General features: G+C 47.6%; 1 protein-coding gene across 1 annotated transcript; it reads right to left on the reverse strand.

Annotated features, from left to right (window-relative positions):
• Positions 1-1080: 1080 nt before the first annotated feature.
• ONECUT1 (one cut homeobox 1) lies at positions 1081-9058 on the reverse strand. Its single transcript, XM_070762747.1, has 2 exons — positions 8032-9058; positions 1081-1430 (listed from the first exon to the last, which is right to left on the reverse strand). Exons 1-2 carry the CDS (start codon positions 9056-9058, stop codon positions 1135-1137), a joined length of 1323 nt encoding a protein of 440 aa, XP_070618848.1. The 3' UTR covers positions 1081-1134.
• Positions 9059-23210: the final 14152 nt, after the last annotated feature.

Here is a 23210-nt window from a genome sequence, read left to right on the forward strand (position 1 = left end):
TAATAGATAAATAAACAAACAAATAAATAAATAGTAAGTAAGTATCTTGGATGGGCTCAGTTTGCTGCTCAGAGGTCAGCCTAAGTTCCAGTATTTTGGCATTTTAAATCATTCCAATATTATGGGCATAAACTATATAAATGAAAGCATGCATATAAAATGGACAGTATTTGAGAGCTGGACTAAAGTACACTTCTGCAGAAGATTAAATATAAAAATATTGTCTGAGATGCAGAAAAAACACTGGTGCTTCACATGGCTGTGAGTAATATCTTCTGATCGCTTTTGGAAAACAATGAAAAATATTTTCACATCTAGAATAAAAGTATTTCTTGTGTGTTGTTACTATTAATTAGTTTATCCCTAAACTCTTCATAGAATTGAATGAAAAAATAGCTTTGAAGTAGTAAAATAATTGCAAAAAAAAATACCGGCAGGATATTAAATGTGTTCTTTGGTACTACTGTATTTTGATCCTTTTGCATGCAAACTTTAGTCTGGAGAAAAGTAAAGAATAGCTCTAATACTACTGTTGGTAAACAAAGAGAATGTAACTGGTTTGCATAAGAGTCAAAATGCCTTTACACTTCTTTCAACTTGTATTCAGAGTTTATACCGGCAGACCATAAACAGAAACCATATTGTTAAAATGAACATTAATAATTTGCTGCTTTAGGCTTGTAATTGCCCTAGAAAACTTCCTTGCTACTATTGCTTCCACTAAATGTTCATCTCCGTAGTTTTGCCGTGGACATGAGGAGCCATACCTGAGGATATGTGTTTTGATAACAAATTGTCACCATGCTCCAACATTAGATGATCAAAGACTGTAGATAAGTGCAAGAATGAAGATGTAAAGATCAGTTTTCTCCCTCTATTTCACTTTAACCATTTTGTTTTGCAAGCCATTCTATGAAAATTTGTCATTTAGAGCAAATTCCAAATCAGATGAAATAAGTTTTTGTTTCTTTGGACTTATAAATAATGAGTTAAGCATAAACCTGCTTTCTTGCGGTCCTGCTCATTTGTTATAAATAAAAACAATAAAAACAAAAATTTAAAATAAATAAATAATATATATATACCACCCAACTGCCAGCAGCTCTGGCTGGTTTTAAAGCTCTTGCACCAAGACTAAATTTGCAGCCCAGCTTTGGTACAAGTGCCAGAAGAGGATGAAGAGCCCGAGGAGTCCTCGTCTTGCCATTTATCCAGGCTCCTCCGTCGTGCATTCATGAAGAAATTGCTCACTGTGCTCAGTTCCAGCCCCAACTGATGGGAAATTGTGATCTGCAATTCTTTGGAAGGACGTTTATTTTCCTTGAATATTGCATAGAGGGTTCGGCGTTGGACATCAGTAAAGACCAGTCTGGGTTTTTTTAGTGCATTTCCTCCGTCTTTCCCTTGGTCTTGCTCCTTCCGTTTGCAAGCTGCAATATTATGAAGAAATCACTTTCAGACTTGGGGTAAATAACAGAGAGTTCTTTTTTTATATAACAATCTATTACATAGCAAAATGGTTTCAATAAAGAAAGGCTGCATTTTTAAAGTAGAAAATTTTAATGCAGTCTTAAAGACAACCAAAAAAACATTGGAGTTCAGTGGAATTCATTCTTCACCAGATAAGCATATATTACTAATTTCCAAGGTTTTTAGGATGTGACTGTGAATTGAATGGCTGCAGCTGTTCGGATGGTCAAGCCAATCAATGGTAAGCAGTGTACCCTCTAATTTTTTGGGGGGGTGGACGGAAAAGTATAGTGTCTGAGCGGCAGTCCCTTCGGGACTGGGCAGCACAGAAATAATAAATAAATAAACAAACAAACAAATAAACAAACAAATAAAAAACCAACCCACCCTGTTTTGCCTCAGAGAATTTCAAAATAAAATACTGTACTGTGTGTCTATAACAGTGAGCTCATAACAGGGCAACTCTATCAATATCAAAATGCCCCTTAAATAGTTGAGCTAGTTTCAAACTAGATTTTGAATTTCTTTCTCTCTTCCTTACTCCCATTCTTTTTCTTTCTCTTTTCCTTCCTCTCTTTTTTCTATCTGTTTCTCTCCCTTCCTCTCTCTCTCCTTCCCTTTCACTCTTTCCCTCTCGGCTTCTGGGCAGGTTTGGAAAACTCTGAGTTGATGATGATTTTTAAGTGAGCGATTGCTCACTGCTCAGCTTAGAGGGAACTATGATGGTAAGTGATGGAAAATGGATTAAAAGGGCTACAGTGACACATTGACCAAAACAATGTGAACCCCATTTCGTGAAATTATTTCAAACAGTAGTTTTTGACACATTTGTCTTAGAAAAATCCAAAATCACACACATACTATAAGTAAATATGCTTAGCACTAATTCTCCACTACTCCAATTCAATAAGACCTGACATCAATCTTCAGATTCAGGAAACCATGAAAAAAAATTCCCGAATTAGCACTCAGACTTTTCAAACATGAGCTGGTAGCAGGTAAGACTGGAGGGCTGAAGTCCTGGGGCATTCGGGATCCCTGCTGCTTCCCAAAGATTCCGAATATTTTCTATTCTTAAGAAAGGTCAGGTCTCTAATGTATCTCCTTCTCTGACCATTAAAATTATGGGTATGATTGTGTAGTATCGATTGTTTTTAGGATAATGGGTTTTAGTTAGAGTTGTAATTATTACATTTGTATCTGTATTGTTTTATTCTTGTTGTGAACCGCCCTGAGTCTTATTATTATTGTTGTTGTTGTTATTATTATTATTATTATTATTATTATTATTATTATTATTATTATTATTATTTCAAAGCTGGAACCAAAACCTAACATCTGGGAAAGACAACTCCCAGGATGTTCTAAAACATTTTATAGGACTCTTCACATTGAGACTGCATTAAGAGCTAAAGCATGCTGTGTGCACGAAGACTATCTTCTGGCCCCCTCCTCATGCAGGCATGGAGGGTGGTTATGCTCTGTTTTGGACTGGCTCAACCTCAAAGTGAGCACTGTATATTTTGCATTTGGTCAGCTCATTAAGAGAGAAGCGTAAGCCATCAGAGAAACACAACCAGATACACAGAACAATAAATCAGTGGAAGGGCTTGCCTTCGGAAGGGCAAAGACTTCCAAAGTCTCCCCCAGCTCTGTTATTCTGTTATGTTCTGTTAAACCATTTCCTACTTTTAAGGACAAGTTTATGCCCTGCCTACACATACAGAAAAAGGCATGAATTATCCCTTCCTGGCAGCAGCTACAGAGCTGAGCAGCTAATATTAAAACAACAACAACAATGTTTATGGCCAGGTCCTCTTGAAACCCTTGTGCAGACTTCATGCTTCCTCTTAAAGAACAAATGTCATTTCTTGTGGATGAATGACAGAGGATTTTATTATGAGTACACCATTTGCCTTTGAAATGAATCATGAATCTGATTTAATGTGAATTCCTTAGGAAAATCATTTGAATATTCTAAAGCAGGGGTCCCCAAACTTTTTACACAGGGGGCCTGGTCACTGTCCCTCAGACTGTTGGAGGGCCGGACTATAAAAAAACCCTATGAACAAATCCCTATGCACACTGCACATACCTTATTTAAAGTAAAAAACAAAATGGGAACAAATACAATATTTAAAATAAAGAAGAAATAAGTAATTAAGTAATTAATAATTAAGTAATAAAGTAATTTATACTTCTTTATTAACAAGTAAATTTAAACTTAAATCAACAAACTCCCTCCATTTCTCCTTCCTTCCTCCTTCCTCCCTCCTTCCTCTCCACTTCTCTCTTCCCTCTTCCTTTTCTCGCATTTGTTTCATTTTCCTCTCCCTCGTTCTTTCCCTCCATCATTTTCTTTGCTTTGTTTTCCTGAATCTCCCATCCACATACCGCGGAGGAGGAGGTGGGGAGGAGGTGGAGAGGCAAGAGGCGGGAAGGAAAGCGGGCCTGCAATTGGCCCCTTTCTTTCTCGCCTTTAGGGAGATGAACTGTTGCTGCTCTGCCATAGGGCAGCAGCAGTTTCTCTCCCTAAAGGCGGCAAAGAAAGGGGCCAATTGCAGGCCCGCTTTCCTCCCCGCCTCTTGCCTCTCCACCTCCTCCTCGCTCAGCAGCCAACTGCAGCGAGTGGACAGGAGATTCGGGAGCTTATTATATCGATTGTTAAAACCTCATGTGCTTCTGCGGGCCGGTTAAAAGACCTCAGCGGGCCGTAGTTTGGGGACCGCTGTTCTAAAGTAACTTCTATTCAATAGGCAATTTCCACATCTAATTTTTGCTACAAGTATATCTATATGCCAATAATATCAATCACAGTGACAGACACCATGGCCCTGGTCAGACGTGCAATATTTCTCACTTTTTCATACAATTAAGTGAAGCAACTACTGTTAGGTTGTTAAATCTGCACCCTCTAGATGGGGCTTCATTTCTCATAAGGAGAAAGGAATTCAAGAGTCTTGAATGAGTTTTGGAGCAGCCTTTATCATAGTGCCTGGCCAGTGAACCAGGGCTGAAAATTACACAACCCAAGCAACTTCTGGTAGCCACACTAGTCTCTGTTAGTGAAATGACTACAATATTGATGCCAGGAAAAGCAGCAATAAGCCTTTCCCCCAACAGAAGGCTTTAAGCTGCTTAGAAGTGAGGGTGAGAGGCTGGAGGGGCCACAGCAAGAGCAGGCACTGAGTGCAGCAGTGAAATCTAAACAACAGACCTGCCAGGGCACCAGCTGCAAGCCATGAAATCCTCTAGAAGGAGGAGGAGAAGGCCCCGTAGCGAGTAGCATAGCTTCTTTCCCAAGCAAGTCGTTTCTCTGGAGGTGGCCTGCTCATTAGGAACATCCTTCGCCTACTTTGGGGGCCTGTGTCCACAAATGGGAATGCTGACTTGGGTCAGCGAGGCTTTGGCCTCGCCTTCTCTCTCAGAGGTGGAGGAGTCAGTCTGACACCCAGTGCATCCCAAGAATACAGCTGGAATTCACCTCTGTTCTCCGAGGCATCTCGAGAGGGTGGGCAGACAAGCATCCGTAGAGACCACTTTCACACCACACCTCTGGTACATGAATGCCCACAGCAGTGGAACATCTTTAATGAAGACCTAGCTAGGTACACAGTCCTGGCCATGTGTCCCATTGGTTGCAGGGTCCTCTTAAAACCATTTCTTTATTTCCCATTTTTATGGGAATGCCCAAGCGAGGTCTCACAAGAGGGGCAGCCCAACCAGCCTGGAGTCCTGCTGGCTGACCATGTGCTGAAAAGGAGAGACAGAAGACGGGGCCCATCCCTTTGTAGATGTGACTGGCCTGATCAGAGCAATGATTCAGGAGAGATGCAACAGAGGCAAAGCGGAGATTAGCCGTGGGTCAAAAACGTACCCTCCAGAGAGAGAGGTGGATAGTCTGGTGGAGAAAATAAACCTAACAAACACAATGGAGAGGGCACCAACAAGCATCCTCATTTAAATATGTTTAAGGTCAGTCCCAGTCCTTTCTTGGCTTAATCCCATTAGGTACAAATTGATTATCCCCTCCACAACTGAAAGGGCCCTGTGATCCAGCCTAACCCAAAGAATAAAAGCCTCCACACACCCAAAAGCACTGCAATACAGTCTCCCAGCTCAGAAACCCCAGCCTGCCAACCTCCATCAGCTGACACCCTCCCTCTCCTCGCCTGCCCTCCTGAAAGATCCATTTTCCCTAATGGTAGGAATAAACACACAGACTAATGTACAGAACGGTCCACTCTGACAGCCAGTTGGATCCCGAGCAGCTTTCAACCTCAGCAAGGAAAAGCCAGAGGACTCTGAATGGACCAAGGGCCTCCGTCCATGCGTATTGACTCAAGGTGAGAACAAGTCCTGAAGCCAAGGAAATAAGTTCCTTCAATTTAAGAACCAGACACTGACCCCATACAGAGCACTGCACAGGACTGTTTCTCAAATGTTTCTCTCTTTTATTGAAGACTCCTGCCCCCTAACTGAGCCTCTCCTACAGGTTGGTTATTATTGGAACACAATGAAAACCCAGATGAGCTCCCACATAAAAGTCAGGACATAAGACTAATAAACATCAGTACAGTACTGATAATTAGAATAGGTTAGAAATAGTACAAGAAAATAAAAAATAATAATTTACTTAATATTTATTTCTTGCATAACTTTCTCAGGAGGCGTTGTTGTGAGCCGCCCCGAGTCTTTGGAGAGGGGCGGCATACAAATCTAAATAATAATAATAATAATAATAATAATAATAATAATAATAATAATAATAATAATAAAGGAAATCCATTTCTTGACCCATTTTAGGGATCCAAGACTAGAGATATTTATCTAGTCATAGGATCGAATGCCAGACAATCCTAGCTGCCTTTCCTAAGAACAGACTTGGCCAAGAAACTAGCAATGGCACGGGGCTAAAGTAGGAGGCCCAGGCTCTGAGAATTTCCGGAGCCAAAGAGGACGGTGCACCGTGAAGCGCCTCCGGGCGCACCTTCGCTTGCAGGAGTTGCCACCGCTCGGCCGAGGCGGGTCCTTGAAGGCCACCGGCGCGAGTGGCAGGAACGCCAGACGAACTCGGTATAAACAAACGCAAAGGCAATAAATCTTGCCACTGATTCTAAGAAAAAGCCTTTGTTGGAATACGCCTAGCATCCACGCGGCTGTCCTGCGGGGTTCGGTTTGGGTTTTCCCGAGCATCGCTAGTGCTGAGAAAAATGCAGGGAGCACAGGAGAAAACCTTGCCCCGTGCTCCCCCCGCCCCCTCCTCGGGAACCGCTTCTCCGTCTTTTCACCTCCAAGCCAGCCGTTGCAACCTGCGAGGGGCTCGTTTCGGGAAAAAGGCGGCGCGGGCTTCCTCGAAAGAAGCCGGCGGGTCCCAATTTGCTGAGGGCCCTTCACGGGCGCCCTTTCTCCGCTCTCTGCCCTTCGCCACCGGAGACGGGCAACCGGAGCGCGCTTCCCTCTTCCCTAACGACTAACGAGGGTCGGGGCAGCCCAGGTCTGTCCCGGCCAGCGCGTCCCTTGGGAAAGTTGCCCTCCAGCGACCTTGGGCCTCCCTCGCTCTCCTTCACGCGGGACCTGCCGGTGAAAGTATTTTGTGTGGTTTCCGCTGCTTCTCTGTGGACCAACAGGGATATCAAGCGGCAGTAGCAGCAGCCGGAAACAAGGGCGCCTTAGCCAGAGCAAAGGAGCTCCTGGCCGTGGAAGGCCGGCTTAGAGCCGCCCCGGGATCTCTCCGGTGGTGTCCAGGGATCGGCTCATCTTCCTTCCCTCTCGGGAAAGGGACCAATAAGGCCAACAAGGGACAAGCCGCCTTCCCACCCCAAGAGCAGGAAAACCTCTTGCCGCCTCCTGAAATCTGAGCCCTGGCCTGCGCGGTGGACCTGCCCGCCTCGAGGAAAGCCGTTCCCTCAACGTCTGGATCCTGCCCAGCTCCTCAACCGCCTCTGGCCGAAGGGAAGGCCCGAGCTTCACAAGGCGCCATTCAAGACCCTCACTTACAGGGCAAATCTCTTCCACCCACCCCCATTTCCTATTTTCCCGCTCCTCCAAAGCATGGATTCTCTTCAGAACCACGTGCAGCCTGCCCACCACCACCACCCCAGCCCCCCGAGCGACCTACAACCATTTGGGAAGGGCTTCTGTCCTTCCCGGGAAAATTAGAATAGCTAACCAAGCGGTTCCCGGTTTGACTGGGGGGTCGCGTTGCAAGCCAACTCCTACCAGTTTTCTCCCTGTCTGGAAACGCTTCAGAAAGGCACAGGCTGAGCCCGGAGGCTGGTTCGTGCGCAAGGAGAGGCGGCCCTACACTGCCGGGAACACCGAAGCGACGTCTGCAGCGAAGCCGATAATCTGAGGGCGTCCCGCAGTCCCTGGCACCGGGCCCGCCTCCTGGCACAGGACCGACTTAGTCCCGTGGGTTGCTGAAGGCCAGGGCTTCCTTTCCGCCCCTCCCCTCGGGCGCAGGAGAGACAGCGCGGCCTCTTCTGCCGGGTTTCTGCCGTGGGATCCCAGGAAGACGGGTCTTGCCCCTCCGCCGGTGCCCGCGTCGCTGCCCCTCACCTGCCAATCGGAGCGCGGACATCCGCTGGAATTCGGGCTCCTGCAGCCACTTCCACATCCTGCGAAAGGTCTCCCGCCCTGATTTGAGTTTGCTCCAGGGCTTAGGATTCCTCAGCAGGTCGGAAAGCGTTCCCTGCGAGCGGCACAGGACCCTCTGGGCGAAGATGGCCTGCGGGATGCTGTAGCGCTTCAGCTCGGTGGTGATCCGCTGGGCCACGTCCTTGGTGTCGATCTCTTCCAGCTGCCCCGAGTGGCTCCCGGCGCTCCCTTGCGAGGCGGCGGCAGGTTTAGGGTCCCTGGACGAGGCCTGCATCTGTCCCTGCCCTCGGGAGCCCAGGCGGGCGTGAGGCTGCGGAGGGATCCCGCCAGGTGGAGCTAGGCCGGCTGTAGCCGGGGTGAGATGCGGGTCGCCCGGGCGGGCTAAGGGGGGCGGGCGCTGGGCTTCGAAGTCGCCGGGGGTGAGCGTTTTCTCGGCCGGCATGGCCACTCCGCCGTGGGCATAATGGGACAGTCCTTGCTGGGCGTACTGGAGTCTGCCCAGTGGGGAGAGAGTCTGCCCCAGGCCGGCCACTTCCTGGGAATACGGCGAGGGGTAGAGATTGTCGGGCAAGAGGGCGAAGTTGCCCGCCAGCCTGCCGTGCGCGTCAGGGTGAGAGTGGGGGTGGTGAGGAAACTTGGCCGAAACGGTGGAAATGGGCGGCAGGGCCGGTTGCAGGGGCGTCAGCAGAGTGTAGCTGCTGCTGCTGCTGCTCCCGGTCAGCCCGGAGAGACTCTGGCAGCTGCTCGTTAGCGCGGGGTGCAACGGCCCGGCCAGCGGGGGCTCCGCGGAGCTCCGGTGATGCGCCTGGTGGTATTCCCGGCCGCCGCTGCCAACCAGGAGGGAGGTCATGGCCAGGGCGCCAGCGAGGGGACCTAAAGGGTGGCCGCCGCCCGGCTGCACGGCCGAGGCGCAGTCCTGAGGGCCGGCGCTCAGCTGCTCCCCCGTGGGTGCCTCGCTCTCACGGCTGAGCTTGCAGGGGTGCGCCATCCCCAGGGACGCCTCCGGGCGGCCGGGGGAGCGGGCGGGCCGAGGACGCGCACCGTTCCGTTGTCCCCACCACAGCAGGAGCCGGGATCCGGCGGCTCTCCCTCCTGAAGCGGCGCGGCGCAGCCCACGTGGCCGGTGTGGCCCTCCGCCGGAAGGCCCGCGGCCGCCCTAGAACGGGCCCCCCCCCGCAGCCGGAGCCCGACGCCTGCCCAGCCCTCCTCGCCTCAGGCACCGCGCTCTCTCTGCCGAGCCTTTGGCCGCGGAACCCGCCGCTGCTGCAGCTGGCGGTCATGCGCGCTGAGGCTCCCTCGACCCCGCCTCCCTCGCAGCCCCGCTCGCCCGGCGCGACCCCCCCTCCACAGCCGGAGCTTTGCGCCCGCCGCCTTTGCCGGGAAGAGCCCGCTGGGGACGGAGCTCGGCCAGCATCTGCCTTCTAAAGCCCGGGACGGATTTAGGGCGTTGCCGCGGCCGCTCCCGAGCAAAGCCAGCCGTCCGCCCGAGAGCTGCAAGCTCGCCTTGGAAACGGTCCTGGATTCGCGAGCAAGAAGGGCCCTTCGCTCCTGGTGGCATCTTCCCGCCTGTCTGGTCCAGCCAACAACCTTTGCGGGTCAGGGCAGATTGTGCGAAGGTCATCGAAAGTGACAAGTTTAACAAAAGCTTATTTCATTTGATAGGTATTTGTTAAAGTTTTATTGCGCCGCTGCTGGGGCCCTACCTGGCAGCGACCTTCCAACCCATTTGCTGGCCTTGCCCTTCGGTTCTTTCTCAGGCACACCCGCTGCTCGCTGCCGACTTCCAGACTTCGGCCTCTGTCTCCCCTTCCTCCTCGCCCCCCGCCTCCCCCCCCTCCCCAGCAAGGAAAGGGGGACCTCGGCTCAGCTCCTCACACCTAGTCTTTTGGAAAAGATTTCCTCTCGAAAATGCAGTTGTGGAACTTTAGTAAGATAAGATACTGCTCTAATTCTTCCTCGGGAAGGGCAGAACCTCTCGGCAGTGCTGCTCTGCGGTGATTAACTGGTGTAAACAAATCACAACCCGCCCCCCTGCGCAGGGTATTATTATTATTATTATTGTTGTTGTTGTTGTTATTGTTATTATTATTATTATTATTGTTATTGTTGTTGTTGTTATTATTATTATTATTATTATTATTATTATTATTATTATTATTAACTTATTTATTGGATTTGTATGCCGCCCCTCTCCGTGGACTCGGGGTGACTCAGGACAATAAGTAAACAGTAAACAATTATACAAATCCAATTAATAAAAGTAGAATTTAAACTCCTTATTAAAAACAACCAATTCTACACAGTCATACCATTCTCAAGTGCTATAGTCAGAAGAGAGGGGGGAGTTAATCCCCCCATGCATGACGGCATAGGTGAGTCTTTAACATCTTGCGGAAGATGGGGAGAGTGGGGGCAGTTCTGATCTCTGGGGGGAGTTGATTCCAGAGGGCCAGGGGCCGCCACAGAGAAGGCTCTTCCCCTGGGTCCCACCAGACAACATTGTTTAGTCGAAGGGACCCGGAGAAGGCCAAGTGTGTGGGACCTAACTGGCTGCTGGGATTCGTGTGGCAGAAGGCAGTCCCATAAGTATTCTGGTCTGATGCCCTTTCTGCAAAGCATTCTTTTCATCATCTTTTTTGAAGGAGATGGCATGTTTATTTCTGCATTTTCCACTCCCATTGCTTAATATTCTGCAACGTTCCAGGAGTGGCTGAGGCTAAGCTCTGGTTTGTCCATTAACATCTGAAACTCTAGGAACACGAGCATCAGGACCAGCGCAAAGCATTTGGCAACCTCTAAGCCACAATCAATCGTGCCCTTGTTCTCACCTTTCCACATTCTGTCACTCAGGTCTTCAATGGGCTTACATGACTTTGTTGAAACAATTTAGTTGGCAGAGGTTTCCTCCTTTGGTTGCATCTCATGAGTTGTAATGAGCACCTGAAAAACGAGAGTTGCAGTATTTAGTGACTTGGAATTCAATGAAAGCAACGCTTAGTAACTTGACCAAAATGTAGATGGCCATTGGTTGTCAATGATGCTCAAGAAGACTGAGCAGTAATACTTTTTAAAAGGAGCACAAAGGGCCACACCCTATCATCTGTTTACAGTTGCAAGGCAGGTGGTATCTTTTCTCGGGAACCACGTTTCACTTCTCTGTGGCCTTGGTTGCAGGGAAATGCTGCACTTCCGAATACCTTTTGGAATAGAATCTGAAGAACTAAGCAGCCCAAATCCCCAGATTAACTCCTGGCAGGAGTGCCCCAAACCAATTCCTTCCTTTGCCAGGACAACCTGTTTGAAGGGTAACAGAATAACTAACTGGTTCTTGCATTAAAGCTGCAGCTGGGGGGGGGGGGGGAGGTCCCAAAGGAAGCATCTCCACGGGCCATCTTCCTGCAGCTTTTCTTCAAGTGGGCTAAGCAGCCAGGGCGAGGAAAGGACCCTTGAGCCCCTAAAAACGTCGTGGTGCAGCCAGGAGGAGTTTCATATTCCTGGGCTATGGGAAAGACAACTTAACATTCTCTATCAACATTTGTGGGATTGCCTGAATAATGCTTTGCATAGCAAAAAGCACTATGGAACAGTAAGATCTGCAAACATCAACCATTAGTTTCACCAGGACCAAAGGAAGTGAATTGATTTTTAACTGAACTCTTCAAATTCTGTGCGTGAATCCAAGGATGCTTATGTGTAAATAAGCAAGAGAGAGAAATAGAGAGCAAAGCTCTTGCATCAATTAATAGTTAAAGCAGAGATTATATAAAGTGTGTTCCTATGACCATGGCAATAAAGCTCAGCCAAAGAACCTGAGTGAGGTAAGGCTCTCAAACAAACATATTACAACATCATTTTTCTCTCCCTCTGGAAATTATGGATACATTTCTATATATTCCACTATGAACTAAATTCCATTGAATGTAGCAGAACCTACTTCCAACAGACACTTATACAATGCCTTGCTACAAGTTATGCCATTGTAATCAGTTGGATACTGATAGGGATAATAAATGCCAAATATAGAAATCAGATGGATATTAAACATTGACATATCATTACTGTAATACAAGAATAACTCAAAGGTCTTGGAAAGTTGAAAGGATTAAACTTTAAATTGCTTTGTATACTCTAAGAAGCCATGTCTTTTAACCTTAGAAAAATCCTAGCATAAAAGCATAAATATGTTTACACATTTTTATATCCCACCTTCCATGCAGATCAAGACAACATATGGCTTCTATGGTTTTCCCCCCCACAACCACCACTTATTTATTTATTTATTTATTTATTTATTTATTTATTTATTTATTATTTAGATTTGTATGCCGCCCCTCTCCGACCTATGAGATAGGTTGAACTTTATCTAGAGTTTCAATGTCTTTTTTCTAGTGTGGTGACCAGTGTTCCCCCTAATTTTTTGGGGGGGTGGGCGGAAAAGTATAGTGTCTGAGCGGCAGTCCCTTTGGGACTGGGTGGCACAGAAATAATAAACAAACAAACAAACAAACAAACAAACAAAAAACCCACCCTGTTTTGCCTCAGAGAATTTCAAAATAAAATACTGTACTGTGTGTCTATAACAGTGAGCTCATAATAGGGCAACTCTATCAATATCAAAATGCCACTTAAATAGTTGAGCTAGTTTCAAACTAGATTTTGATTTTCTTTCTCTCTTCCTTACTCCCATTCTTTTTCTTTCTCTTTTCCTTCCTCTCTTTTTTCTATCTGTTTCTCTCTCTTCCTCTCTCTCTCCTTCCCTCTCACTCTTTCCCTCTCGGCTTCTGGGCAGGTTTGGAAAACTCTGAGTTGATGATGTTTTTTAAGTGAGCGATTGCTCACTGCTCAGCTTAGAGGGAACTATGGCGGTGACTAAAACTGGATGCAGGACTCTAGGTGTGGTCTAAAGAAGGCTTTATAGAGTGGTGTCAGTATCTCCCTAGTCCTGGATTGTATTCCTCTATTAATTAATTAGGATTGCGTTGGCTTTTTTGGCTCATAAAGAAACATACAAACATAGAACATTGACAGCAGATAAAGACCTCCTGGTCCATCTAGTCTGCCCTTATACTATTTCCTGTACTTTATCTTAGGATGGATCTATGTTTATCCCAGGCATGTTTAAATTCAGTTTCTTTGGATTGACCAACCACATCTGCTGGGAGTTTGTTCCAAGCATCTACTAGTGGAGCTTTTAATTCAAAACATGAAGCATAGAAGTTGTAAACCTGCATTTATTTCTCCATGTTTAGGGCTGCCATCAAGAATGTCTGTAGGATCTTCAGTGTGACACAGCTGAGACTAATTTACTCCAGAAGATCACATTATTTTATCTGATTTGGAGAAATGTCGCAACCAAATATCGGCTGCCTGTGGCAATTCCCTCTTCTCAAACCGGCTCTATCATCTATCATCACAGCCAATTAAAAGGGCTGATTAAAACTTAGGGTATTCTCTTGGGCAGAATTAGGTGACTTTGTAGACTGAAGAATTCTTTATCAGTTTAGCCTCACTTCCAAAATCCTTCAATCCCACCACATCATCTGTGGAACTCCCATGAACAGTTACTCCCAGGATTTTGATGCTAGCCAGGGAAAGCCACCATTTTCAACCAATGCAAGGAAGAAAATTTAGACTTGACCACATTATTTATTCTGGCCAGGAATTCTCAAGAAAGATTTTTTGAACTTCAAGTTCATCTTGATGAATGGCTGGCACACACTTACTTCTTTGTTGACTTGGAAGGAAAGAATAGATCAGTGGGGATCCACCAAGAATAGTAAAATTGCACATTTTAACAGCAGTGCTTAAAACTCCCATTGAGTTTCATTCCCCCCCCCCCAAAAGTAGGCCTTTGGTAAAAGCTCTAGGTTTCAGTTTAATCCAGAATTAACTCGAGTCTCAGGGCTTGCAAGATGTTATGATTTTAGATAGATATTGAAAACTATTTTAAAAGATAGCTTTTAAAAGTTTAATGGGGTTTAATTAATTAATGTAATAAATAATTGTTGTTGAACAGATCTTTGTTTGGAATCATTTTTAGTAATGAACATAGGGGACTAAAATATATATAAATGACTACATAAATTAGAGCTTTGATGGAAAATTGTAGAATATTGTAACCCGATGACACCAAAAAGCTATTCAGTTGTATTATTTGGATTTAATGTTTGAATTATAAATGCACTCGAAAGAGAACAAATCCACCAGGGCCTTTCTTTGGAAGCTGGCAGGCAGCATAGAAATATCGATTTTAAATACCGAATGCCAAAACCCGCGCCTGCCTCCCAGGGAGCGCTGCTTGGACAAAGCGCTGTTTTCACTCACTCCTGGAGACAAACCAATCGAAAAACATTTGGCCAGAGCGAGACAAAATGCAAGAACGGCCATTATAGGAAGTATGCATAAAATGCTCACCTAACATTTAAATTAGCATTAAAATGCTAACTGTCTAAAATGGTCACCTAACGTCAACAACTTCATCAAAAAAGCAAAACGAGGAATGTTCTTTCTGCGCCAACCCAGGGAGCTCAAACTGCCCAAGGAGCTGCTGATCCATTTCTACGGAGGAATCACTGAGTCTGTCATCTGCACCTCCGTCACTGTCTGGTTCGGTTCTGCAACCCATCAAGACCGACACAGACTTCAGAGGAGAATCAGAAAAAAACAAGGGCTGCCACCCTGCCTTCCATTGAGGACCTGCATAATGCACGAGTCAAAAAGAAGGCTGAGAAAATGTCGACTGACCCCTCATATACTGGACACAAACTGTTTCAACTCCTACCCTCAAAACCACGCTACAGAGCACTGCACACCAAGACAACTAGACACAAGAAGAGTTTCTCTCCCCCCCCAAAGCCATCACTCTGCTAAATAAATAATTTCCTCAACACTGTCAAACTATTTACTAAATCTGCACTATTATTACTAGTAGTTTTTTTCTCATCATTCCTATCACTCATTTCCTCCCATTTAGAACTGTATGACTGTAAGTTGTTGCTTGTATCCTTAAGACTTTTATTAATATTGATTGTTTCCTGATTGCTTGTTTGACCCCTATGACAATCATTAAGTGTTGTACCACACGTTTCTTGACAAATGTATCTTTTTCTTTTATATACACTGAGAGGATCTGCACCAAAGACAAATTCCTTGTGTGTGCAATCACACTTGGCAAATAAAGAATTCTATTATATTCTGTGTTATTTTGTTGTGAGCCCCTACGAGTCTACAGAGAGGGGCGGCATACAAATCCAAAAATAAAATAAAATAATTAAATTAAATTAAATTATTCTACTCTACTCTAAACTTGCCCCTTGCGGCAGGGTTGTACTGGAAGGAAGTCTCACCCACGACGCCCTTGGCTGAGACTTGAGGGATCCCCAAATACTTCACTGTACGGGCCCAGGGAGCCAGGATTTGGATTTTATAAGTGAAATCCCCACCAACGGCCAGACACGGTGCAGAAACAGATGAGGGATTGTCGCGCTCCCAGGGTTGTGCCAGCAGGAAGCGTGAGGCTTAGTCGGGCACGTCCGGTCATCCCTACCCCAAAGACTGCAAATCGGGGCACTTCCATGCGGGACACAAGCCTCGGAAAGTGACCCAGCAGCCAGATGCCCACGCGGGATGCTCCCCCCGCCATCTTTTTCAAAAAGGGTTTGGGACTCTCGGGAGAGGACCTTTGGTTATCCCCCTAAATGCGCTGCCCAGTCAGAAACAAACTTACGAAAGCTCGCAAAACACTAAATAATTTAGCATTAGATTTGGGGGAAATCATTATCTTAAATCATTTCTGCGCGCTATAAATTGCATACTTACGGTAGGGGCTCCGGCCCAAGCTCGAAAGTAGCCATATTCAAAGAGACTGAGAGGCCGGTATTAAATATTAATCGGCTGGTGCCTTCCTTCGTTTCTAACTTATTATTAATTAGGCGCCTTTAGTCTTTTTGCAGAAAGCTCCGCAGAGTCAGTTGCAGCTTTAAATATGAATTAAAAGCAGTTTCAAGTGACTGTAATGCGAAAATTATTCCGTGTCTTCCAAGGCGGAGATCAAGATGCCGCAGATCGATCTCCCGGCACTTGGCTCCAAAGGATAGAGGTTATTGATAGCGGGTATTAATGACGTGGATGATAGCAAAGGGGAAACAAAGAACCAACCAGCTTATAAACTTTTTATCTGCTGTAGCGCCAGCCATGAATTACGAGTCCCACGGAGGATAATTTATGCATCCTGAGGGCTCTTTCATCCTCTCTCGGGGTTCGAAACCTTTGGTGCGCAGACGCAGAGTAATTGGGTTCTGGGGCGCAAGTCGTCAAGCCGGATGATCACAATGAGAACCATCACTCAGATAGTCCTGGGACCAGAGAAATGAGAGGAAGGGAGGGGAGGGTGGCGGGACTGAGCCTCTGCGACACACGCGCCCCTGCCCACCCGCGCAGGAAGAAGCGGCGGGCGAGGTGCTTGCCTGCCTGCCTTCTTCCGCAGTCTGAAACGCTGCGCTATCCACCCCAAAGACTTGGAGGGGGTAAGGAAAGGATGTCGTGGGCGACCTGACCGGGACAGGAATCACTTCACAGCCCACTTCTCTACGATGCGTGGCTGTATTTAATCCACGGGCGGGGGAGGCGTTTCTTTCTAAATAGCAATAGCAACTGGGCTCCACAGGGCTCTGCGGCCCCTCTCTAAGCGGGTTACAGCGTCAGCCTCTTGCCCCCAACAATCTGGGCCTCCTATCCCTGAGTGAAGGTCGAGAATTTAAACGGGATGGACGAAAAGGTCTGGGCTCCCGTCGCCAAATCTAGAAGCTAGTAGCCGTCAAAAGTAGGTGGGTTTCAGTCGCTTCATCCCCATAGAGCTCGGCTCAAGAGCGGCCGCCGTGGCCCTACGTCCTGCTACTAATTAACTGGCGTGAGGGGGGGGGGGAGAGAACGGCCCAAGAAGAGCCAAAAAGAAGGAAAAACAACGGGTACTTAAACACTGACAGGAATTCCAAAAGACAGAGGGGAAATATTACTTTGCATTGTGTGTCCTGCGTTCACCGGATTGCTAGGCTACTTTATGAAAAGTTTCTGGAACTTGTAAAATGTTTTACTTATTAAGCTTACAAGCTGCCTGACTCTAGGCGGCTTACTTCTTACAAAGAAGTAACAAAGAACTTACTTCACAATACTGTACTACAGATTTCGCTGTCCTCTACCGCCTTGTTAACTCCCTGCCTCCCTGCGCTTGACTTTGGGAAACGCGGGATCTGTCGAAGATTTTATACGGTTTCCTGGGATCGCCGCGCAAAGGGAAATCGGGGACACGCTTTTCTCCTCCTTCCCTTCTTTCGTTTTCTCTCCCCTGTCAGGAAGTAGATGTTGGCGGCTGCGTGAATAAAATCTCGGACTGTTCACGCAATCTGTGCTGCTCGCCTGACTCCGCGGCAGCCACACAACACAACCGAAGGAAGCCTACGAGATCTAAGACACGTGGGGGGAGCCGGTCCATGGAATCGCGGGGAACCGATGGCATTATCAACAGGATAGGTAATAAAACGCAAATCGATCTTGTAAAGCTTATGTAACTCTGACTAGATTATCCTGCCCTCCTTTATATTCTTCTTACGTCTAAGAAAAACAGCCCCGCGTTTCTTTCCTTCTCTTGAAGAACGCAAACACACCGCCGACGGAGCCAAAACAGGCTCCGCAAAGCGAACCCGTTTCCCCGCGCCGCTTGCTAGTAACCAAGCGGATTTCTCATTCCCGCCGAGTCGCCTCCTTCCTTTCCTTCTGCGAAGGCTTCGGCACTGGGGCTCCCCCCCCCCAAATTAGCCGGAGGAGATTGCGGGGCGGGGCGGCATTCAAATACGGGGACGACAGCGGACTGCAGACGTAAGATACAATTAAGCCGAGAAAATAAAGTGGTCGTCCAGCCGGTCCCCCAACTGGGGGTTTACATCGGCTAGTATCTAGAGTGCCGTCAGCCATGAATGCAATCTGCTGGATTAATTATTGCTACCAAAAAATTACATTTTACGTTCTACATCATCTTAACAAAATGTAGTGAACTTTACCAGTCCATGACTTAAAGCGTGCTGTAGAAAACATGTTAGAAAGGGGGGGGGGGGGGAATCGCGAATGTATCACTGTAATAAAACCTCTTTCGTAATTTCTTCATTCCTGCTAAAGAGTGAAAATGGTCCTAGCTGCTACTTTTAAGAAGTGAGTAAAGTATAAGTAAGAGGAGTTGCATTCTCCGTCCCCCTTCCAAAACACCAAACTGGGCCCGGCGTCTGCAACCGCCAAGCAACCCGCTAAGCTGACGCAAAAGTGCCCGGCCGGACTCAGCCGCGAGACTCCTGCAGTCCCCAGAGGGGCCTGAGCGAGCCGGGGCTGGTCAGGGCGAGAGCCGGAAGAAGGCCAACCGCAGCGGCCGCAAGCGACGCCTCCCCACCGCGGCTACCAGGAAGATTCCGGAGAAAGCGGCTGAGCAGCCGGGACCCGCGCGGGGCGTCCTGCCTCCTGCTGCTACGCGCCTCCAGGCGGCTCCCGAGGAGCGCACGTCGGCGGTGAGGCCGAAGTCAGACTCCTCCGGGTAAAAGCGGGCCGCACTGTGCCCGGGTGAGAAGGGCCCGGCTCGCTGCTTGCTCCCCATGGGAATTGGGAGGGAGGGAGGGCGGCTCCGCCAGTGGGAGCGGGCGAGGGGAGAGCCCCGTTCTCGGGCGCCTCTTAGCACAGGAGGTGGGCCATGGAGCGCTTCCCGGCCGCCAAGAAAGCATGGCAGACGCCCCAGACGCCCATCCCGAGCGCTGCCCACGCCTCTCGGGGGAAAGGGCCGCCGGCCACGCAAATCCCGCCTGGCGCGGCCTACTGCCAGCCCCGCCCTGGAAGAGCGGCCGAGAGGTTCTTACCCCGAGCAGAGGCCGCCGGGCCACCGTCGCCCCTTCTTCCGAGTCTCCGCTGCAGTCCGTAGGAGGGGCTGGCCTGGTGGGAGCGAGGCAGGCCCGTCCCGTCCCTTCCGCCTTTACCTCAGCCAAACGGGCCTTCCTGAGGGAGGAGCAGCCGCCCGTTTTTTCCAGTAAGAGCCTCCGAGTTCTTCGGGCCAGGCCTCCCTTGTTGTTAAACCTTTCAGAGGCCGCTGGGCGCTCAGTCCCTCAGCAAAACACATCCCGCCAGCCTCCCCCCACCTCTCTTGCCACAGAGAGGCTGCCAGCCTTGTCAGCTTCCACCTCACAGCCTCCCCTCAGCTGTGGGGACTGTAGGGTGTACAGTGGAACAGTTGCTGCCCATCTGGATGGTGGCGAGTAAGTAGATCACCTATTCTCTTCAATATCTTGCCCATGGGGTCAGATGGTGTTTCCTGTAAGGCCACAACTCAGGAGAAAACCACAATCGTCCCTTGCCTCAACTGGGCGGAACTGCTTGACTCTCCCATTCTCATCTCATCGCCCTGAGTGGCTCTCTCCGAACCCAAAGGTCACTTCAGCCACATCCCCCTGGAGCAGACACACATCAACCCCACAACCTTTGGCATCCAGATGGGCAGGAAGGGCTGCGTAGCAGACGGGCCTCAAGATTTGATGGCAGGTCGATGGAAGAAATTTCCTGTCAAGTCAAAGGCCACTTTCACAGAACCAAATAATATCACTTATGAGGAAAGAGGTTTGTTTGGTGTGCACTCCAGAAACTACTGATGCCTGCAAATGGAGAAAGAATACTATTTAAAGAGGTTTTAATTGCTTTTCACCTAGAGAGCTATTGGCCTTTTCTTTATAAAATAAATCCCTTTTCCCATTTTCCCACTGTAAAAAAATGTTTCAATCTGGGATAAGCAGGGTCCTTCGGGATTGGAATAATTTTACCAGTGATAGCAATCTGTGTCAGATGTACCACAAAATTGAATTTCTAAATAGAAATGATCTTTGGCTCCATTTTTTGAGAAAGATATAAGAAGACAAGTGCATTGCAGTACTGCATAGCCAGAACTGAGAATCGCAAGCCAAAATCCTTCAGTCCCCTTAACTGCTCCCATTGCTGACTCCTCCCTGTCAATCAGATCCAAGCACATTTCCCCCAGGCATTCCCCTTCCACAGAGTCCATGGCAGACTGTCACCGCCTGGTAACCAAGCAGGTAAGCGTGAGCTGCAGCTGAGCCTCTGGCTTCTTCTACTGGGAGCAACAGCTGCCTGGAAGGGCCACTGCTGCCTGGACGGAGGACTCCCGTGGCTCGGTACCCTCCGGGCTCAGCCAGCATACTCCCACTCCCACACACCCTCCTTGGAGGGGTCAAAGGGTCACCTTGAGTGGACACTTGTTGGGTGAATTGTTGCTCAAGTTTTCTTCACTTGTTCTGCTGGCAGTCTAGGTTTATGTCATTCCTGCTAATTCTGCGAATGTTTAGGATGCTATATGGGAAAACGGGAACTGTCTTGTCTTCTCACTGAAGAGATCATCTCAGTTTGGTTTACAAAAAATAAAGAGGATGCTGTGGAGGAGAAATTGAGACCCAAAGACCTGTTATACATACCATTATTTGGTGTGATTTGCTGATCAGGGCACAAAGCCCAGAGCCCATTTTTCAGGCTGGTTTTCCTTCCCCTCTTTCCGCCTCCCGCTCAATGGATTTACAATAGGAGGTAAATGAGGTCATTAGGCCACAGCAGCCTCCCTGTGAAAGGGCTTCTAAAGTGCGTGAATAATTAGGTAACCATTATTAATTCATTTGAATTCATTTCAACAACTGTCATTGCAAGTCTGCTAAGTGGCACCAGCATGAGCCAAAAGACGGGTCTGCAGGAATCCAGCGCTGGAAGGCTGAGATGGCAGGGGAGGAATAGTTTCCTTCCGTGTTTCCCCTCTGGGGAGTGTGGCTGAAAGGGGAGGAAACCGAAGCATCAGCTCAAGACAATTCTCCAAAAGAAAAACTGGTCATCGACACAACTCTCAACAGGTGTCTTCAAGCTTGGCAACATTAAGGCTTGTGGACTGGACAATTCTGGGAGCCATTTTAGGGACCCCTGTGTTATAGTATTGAAAGTGTGCTAGTGCCAACACAAGAGTTACTGTATTTTGCAACTGTCCAAGCTTAGTCTTCGGCTGCATGGTCTTCAGGGGTACCCCTGAAGAATACCCCTCCTTCACCCCTGAGTAAAGGGGCAATCCAGGATATTACAAACCATGAAGAGCCCCCAACTCCCATCCCCTGCAGATCAGCGGGTACAAACTCTAGTCAGTGGAGATGAAGTTACTTCCTGAGGCACATTCCACACAGTGAATTGGCCTGCAGGCTTGATCTAAACCTGTCAAGGGCTTTGCCTCATGCAGCAGTTATAGTAGTTAGGCTTTTAGAGAAAAATTAAAACAGCTTTTGTGTTTATACTATGTTTTTACAAGTCCTTCCCCTGCTACATTCCATTACAAATACATTTAGTAAAAACAAAGACAGTTCTTGCTTTTCAAACATTTGAAAACTTGGATCTGCCCAAGGTGAAGTAAGACTCTTATTGTTTTCTCTTTCCCCATGAAGGACCTTAAAAATGCCCTTAAATAGCACCAGCCTCCTTGGAGAATCAAGCAACATTAACTCATTATGTCAATAATTCATGGATCCTTTTCTCTAAAGTGGCAACATCACACCATCAATCTGAAAAACTGCCACTTCTCCCCAGTGCGTGTTCAGTGTTCATAATGGGTTTTCTAACAATGTACTTTTGCAACAGGGTCACTGAACACAAGCCAGCCAACATAGAGGCCTGACCTGAGTCAGCCAAACTAGCTGCTTATGGAGGCCAATTACAAACTATCAAGATAATGGCCCACCTGAAACCTCTTCCACGGGGACTCTTTGGAAGCATGGATCTCTCTTTAAGAGTGAATACACAGGGAAACCGGTGTGCTGAAACCATCAGAGCCACTACATTCAAACCATCTACATTTGAGAAGCACACAGGTTTGAAGGGCTAACTTGGCAATACGAGTGTTCAGCTATAATCAGGAAGTTATCCTCTGCTGGGTTCAATCCCAGAAAGCAGCTGACCATAATCTCTGTCCCCTCTGCTTGCCATTTGCCTGCTCTCGGTTTTCATACCAGTTTCTACCCATGTGGCAGAGGTGGGATTCACACTTTTTACTATCAGCTCCGTGGACCTCACTTGGTGGGCGTGGCAGGGGAAGGAAACTATAAAATCTATTCTTTGCCTAGTCCTGGAGAAGGTTACTGCAAAATCCCCATTGGGTCCCCACTCCTGGGGGAAGGATATTGCAAACTCTCCATTCCCACTCAACTATGGGGCCAGCCAGAGGTGGTATGTTCCTGTTGTGGTTGGCTCTGGGCCAGCTCCTGCTCCAAGAACTGTGGGGGTTGATGTGGGAGAATCCTCACATTATCAGATGCCAGTTTTACTGCCAACAGCTTCCGACAGTGAAGCCTCTGTGTCGGGGAAGATTCTAGTGAAGTAGGATCAAGGGAGGAGGTAATTACAGGCAGCCCATTAGCTAATTACCCCATTAGTGAATTATCATCATCATTACCATCCTTAGGTTCAGATGAGGAGGCATTCATACATGTTGGCAGATGCAGGTTGATGTCAAGGAAGGAACAACTGCGCAAGTATTATAGGAAATAAGGGAGAACACCCGTGGCTGGGGCAATTAGGCTAATGGGGCTGCTGATAAATTACCAGCCTTGTTGCCTCTTGGCCTGGGAGTTTATCAGTTTGGAGAGGGAGAAAACGTCAGGATTGTACAAGGATTTTACGTCAGGATTGTACAAGGACTCTTTGAACTGTTTCAGGATTTTACCAGGATCCTTGGACTAATTCACAGTTAAGTTTTGGCTTGAGGACTCTTAAAGGGGAGGGTGGCTGTGACATCTTCACAGCTGCCTTTATCTGTTTTGCTTTTGTGGTTTCAAAGTTTGTGGTTTGTGGGAGACCACTTTGGCTGATAAAAGTGCATTTGGACCGTATTTTTTTCTTTGTGATAAACTGCCTTTGTTTACTTTAAAAGAGAGTGTGTGTTTGAATTTCCACTTCAGACTTAATTGGGGCTTGTAACCTGCCGCCCCGCATAACAGTACCGGTTCTCTGAACTACTGCAAATTTATTTATTTATTTGACTTCTATGCCGCCAAATCCCGAAGGATTAAATTTCCACTGTA

Source organism: Erythrolamprus reginae, chromosome 10 (genome assembly GCF_031021105.1).
Source record: "Erythrolamprus reginae isolate rEryReg1 chromosome 10, rEryReg1.hap1, whole genome shotgun sequence".
NCBI lineage: Eukaryota > Metazoa > Chordata > Lepidosauria > Squamata > Dipsadidae > Erythrolamprus > Erythrolamprus reginae.

Excerpts from the sequence above, each read along its gene's own strand:
- ONECUT1 (XM_070762747.1), bottom strand. The coding sequence starts at position 9,058 with ATGGCGCACCCCTGCAAGCTCAGCCGTGAGAGCGAGGCACCCACGGGG. Across the intron at positions 1,431-8,031 it reads GTCCGCGCTCCGATTGGCAG|CTTGCAAACGGAAGGAGCAA; the intron begins GTGAGGGGCAGC and ends ATAATATTGCAG.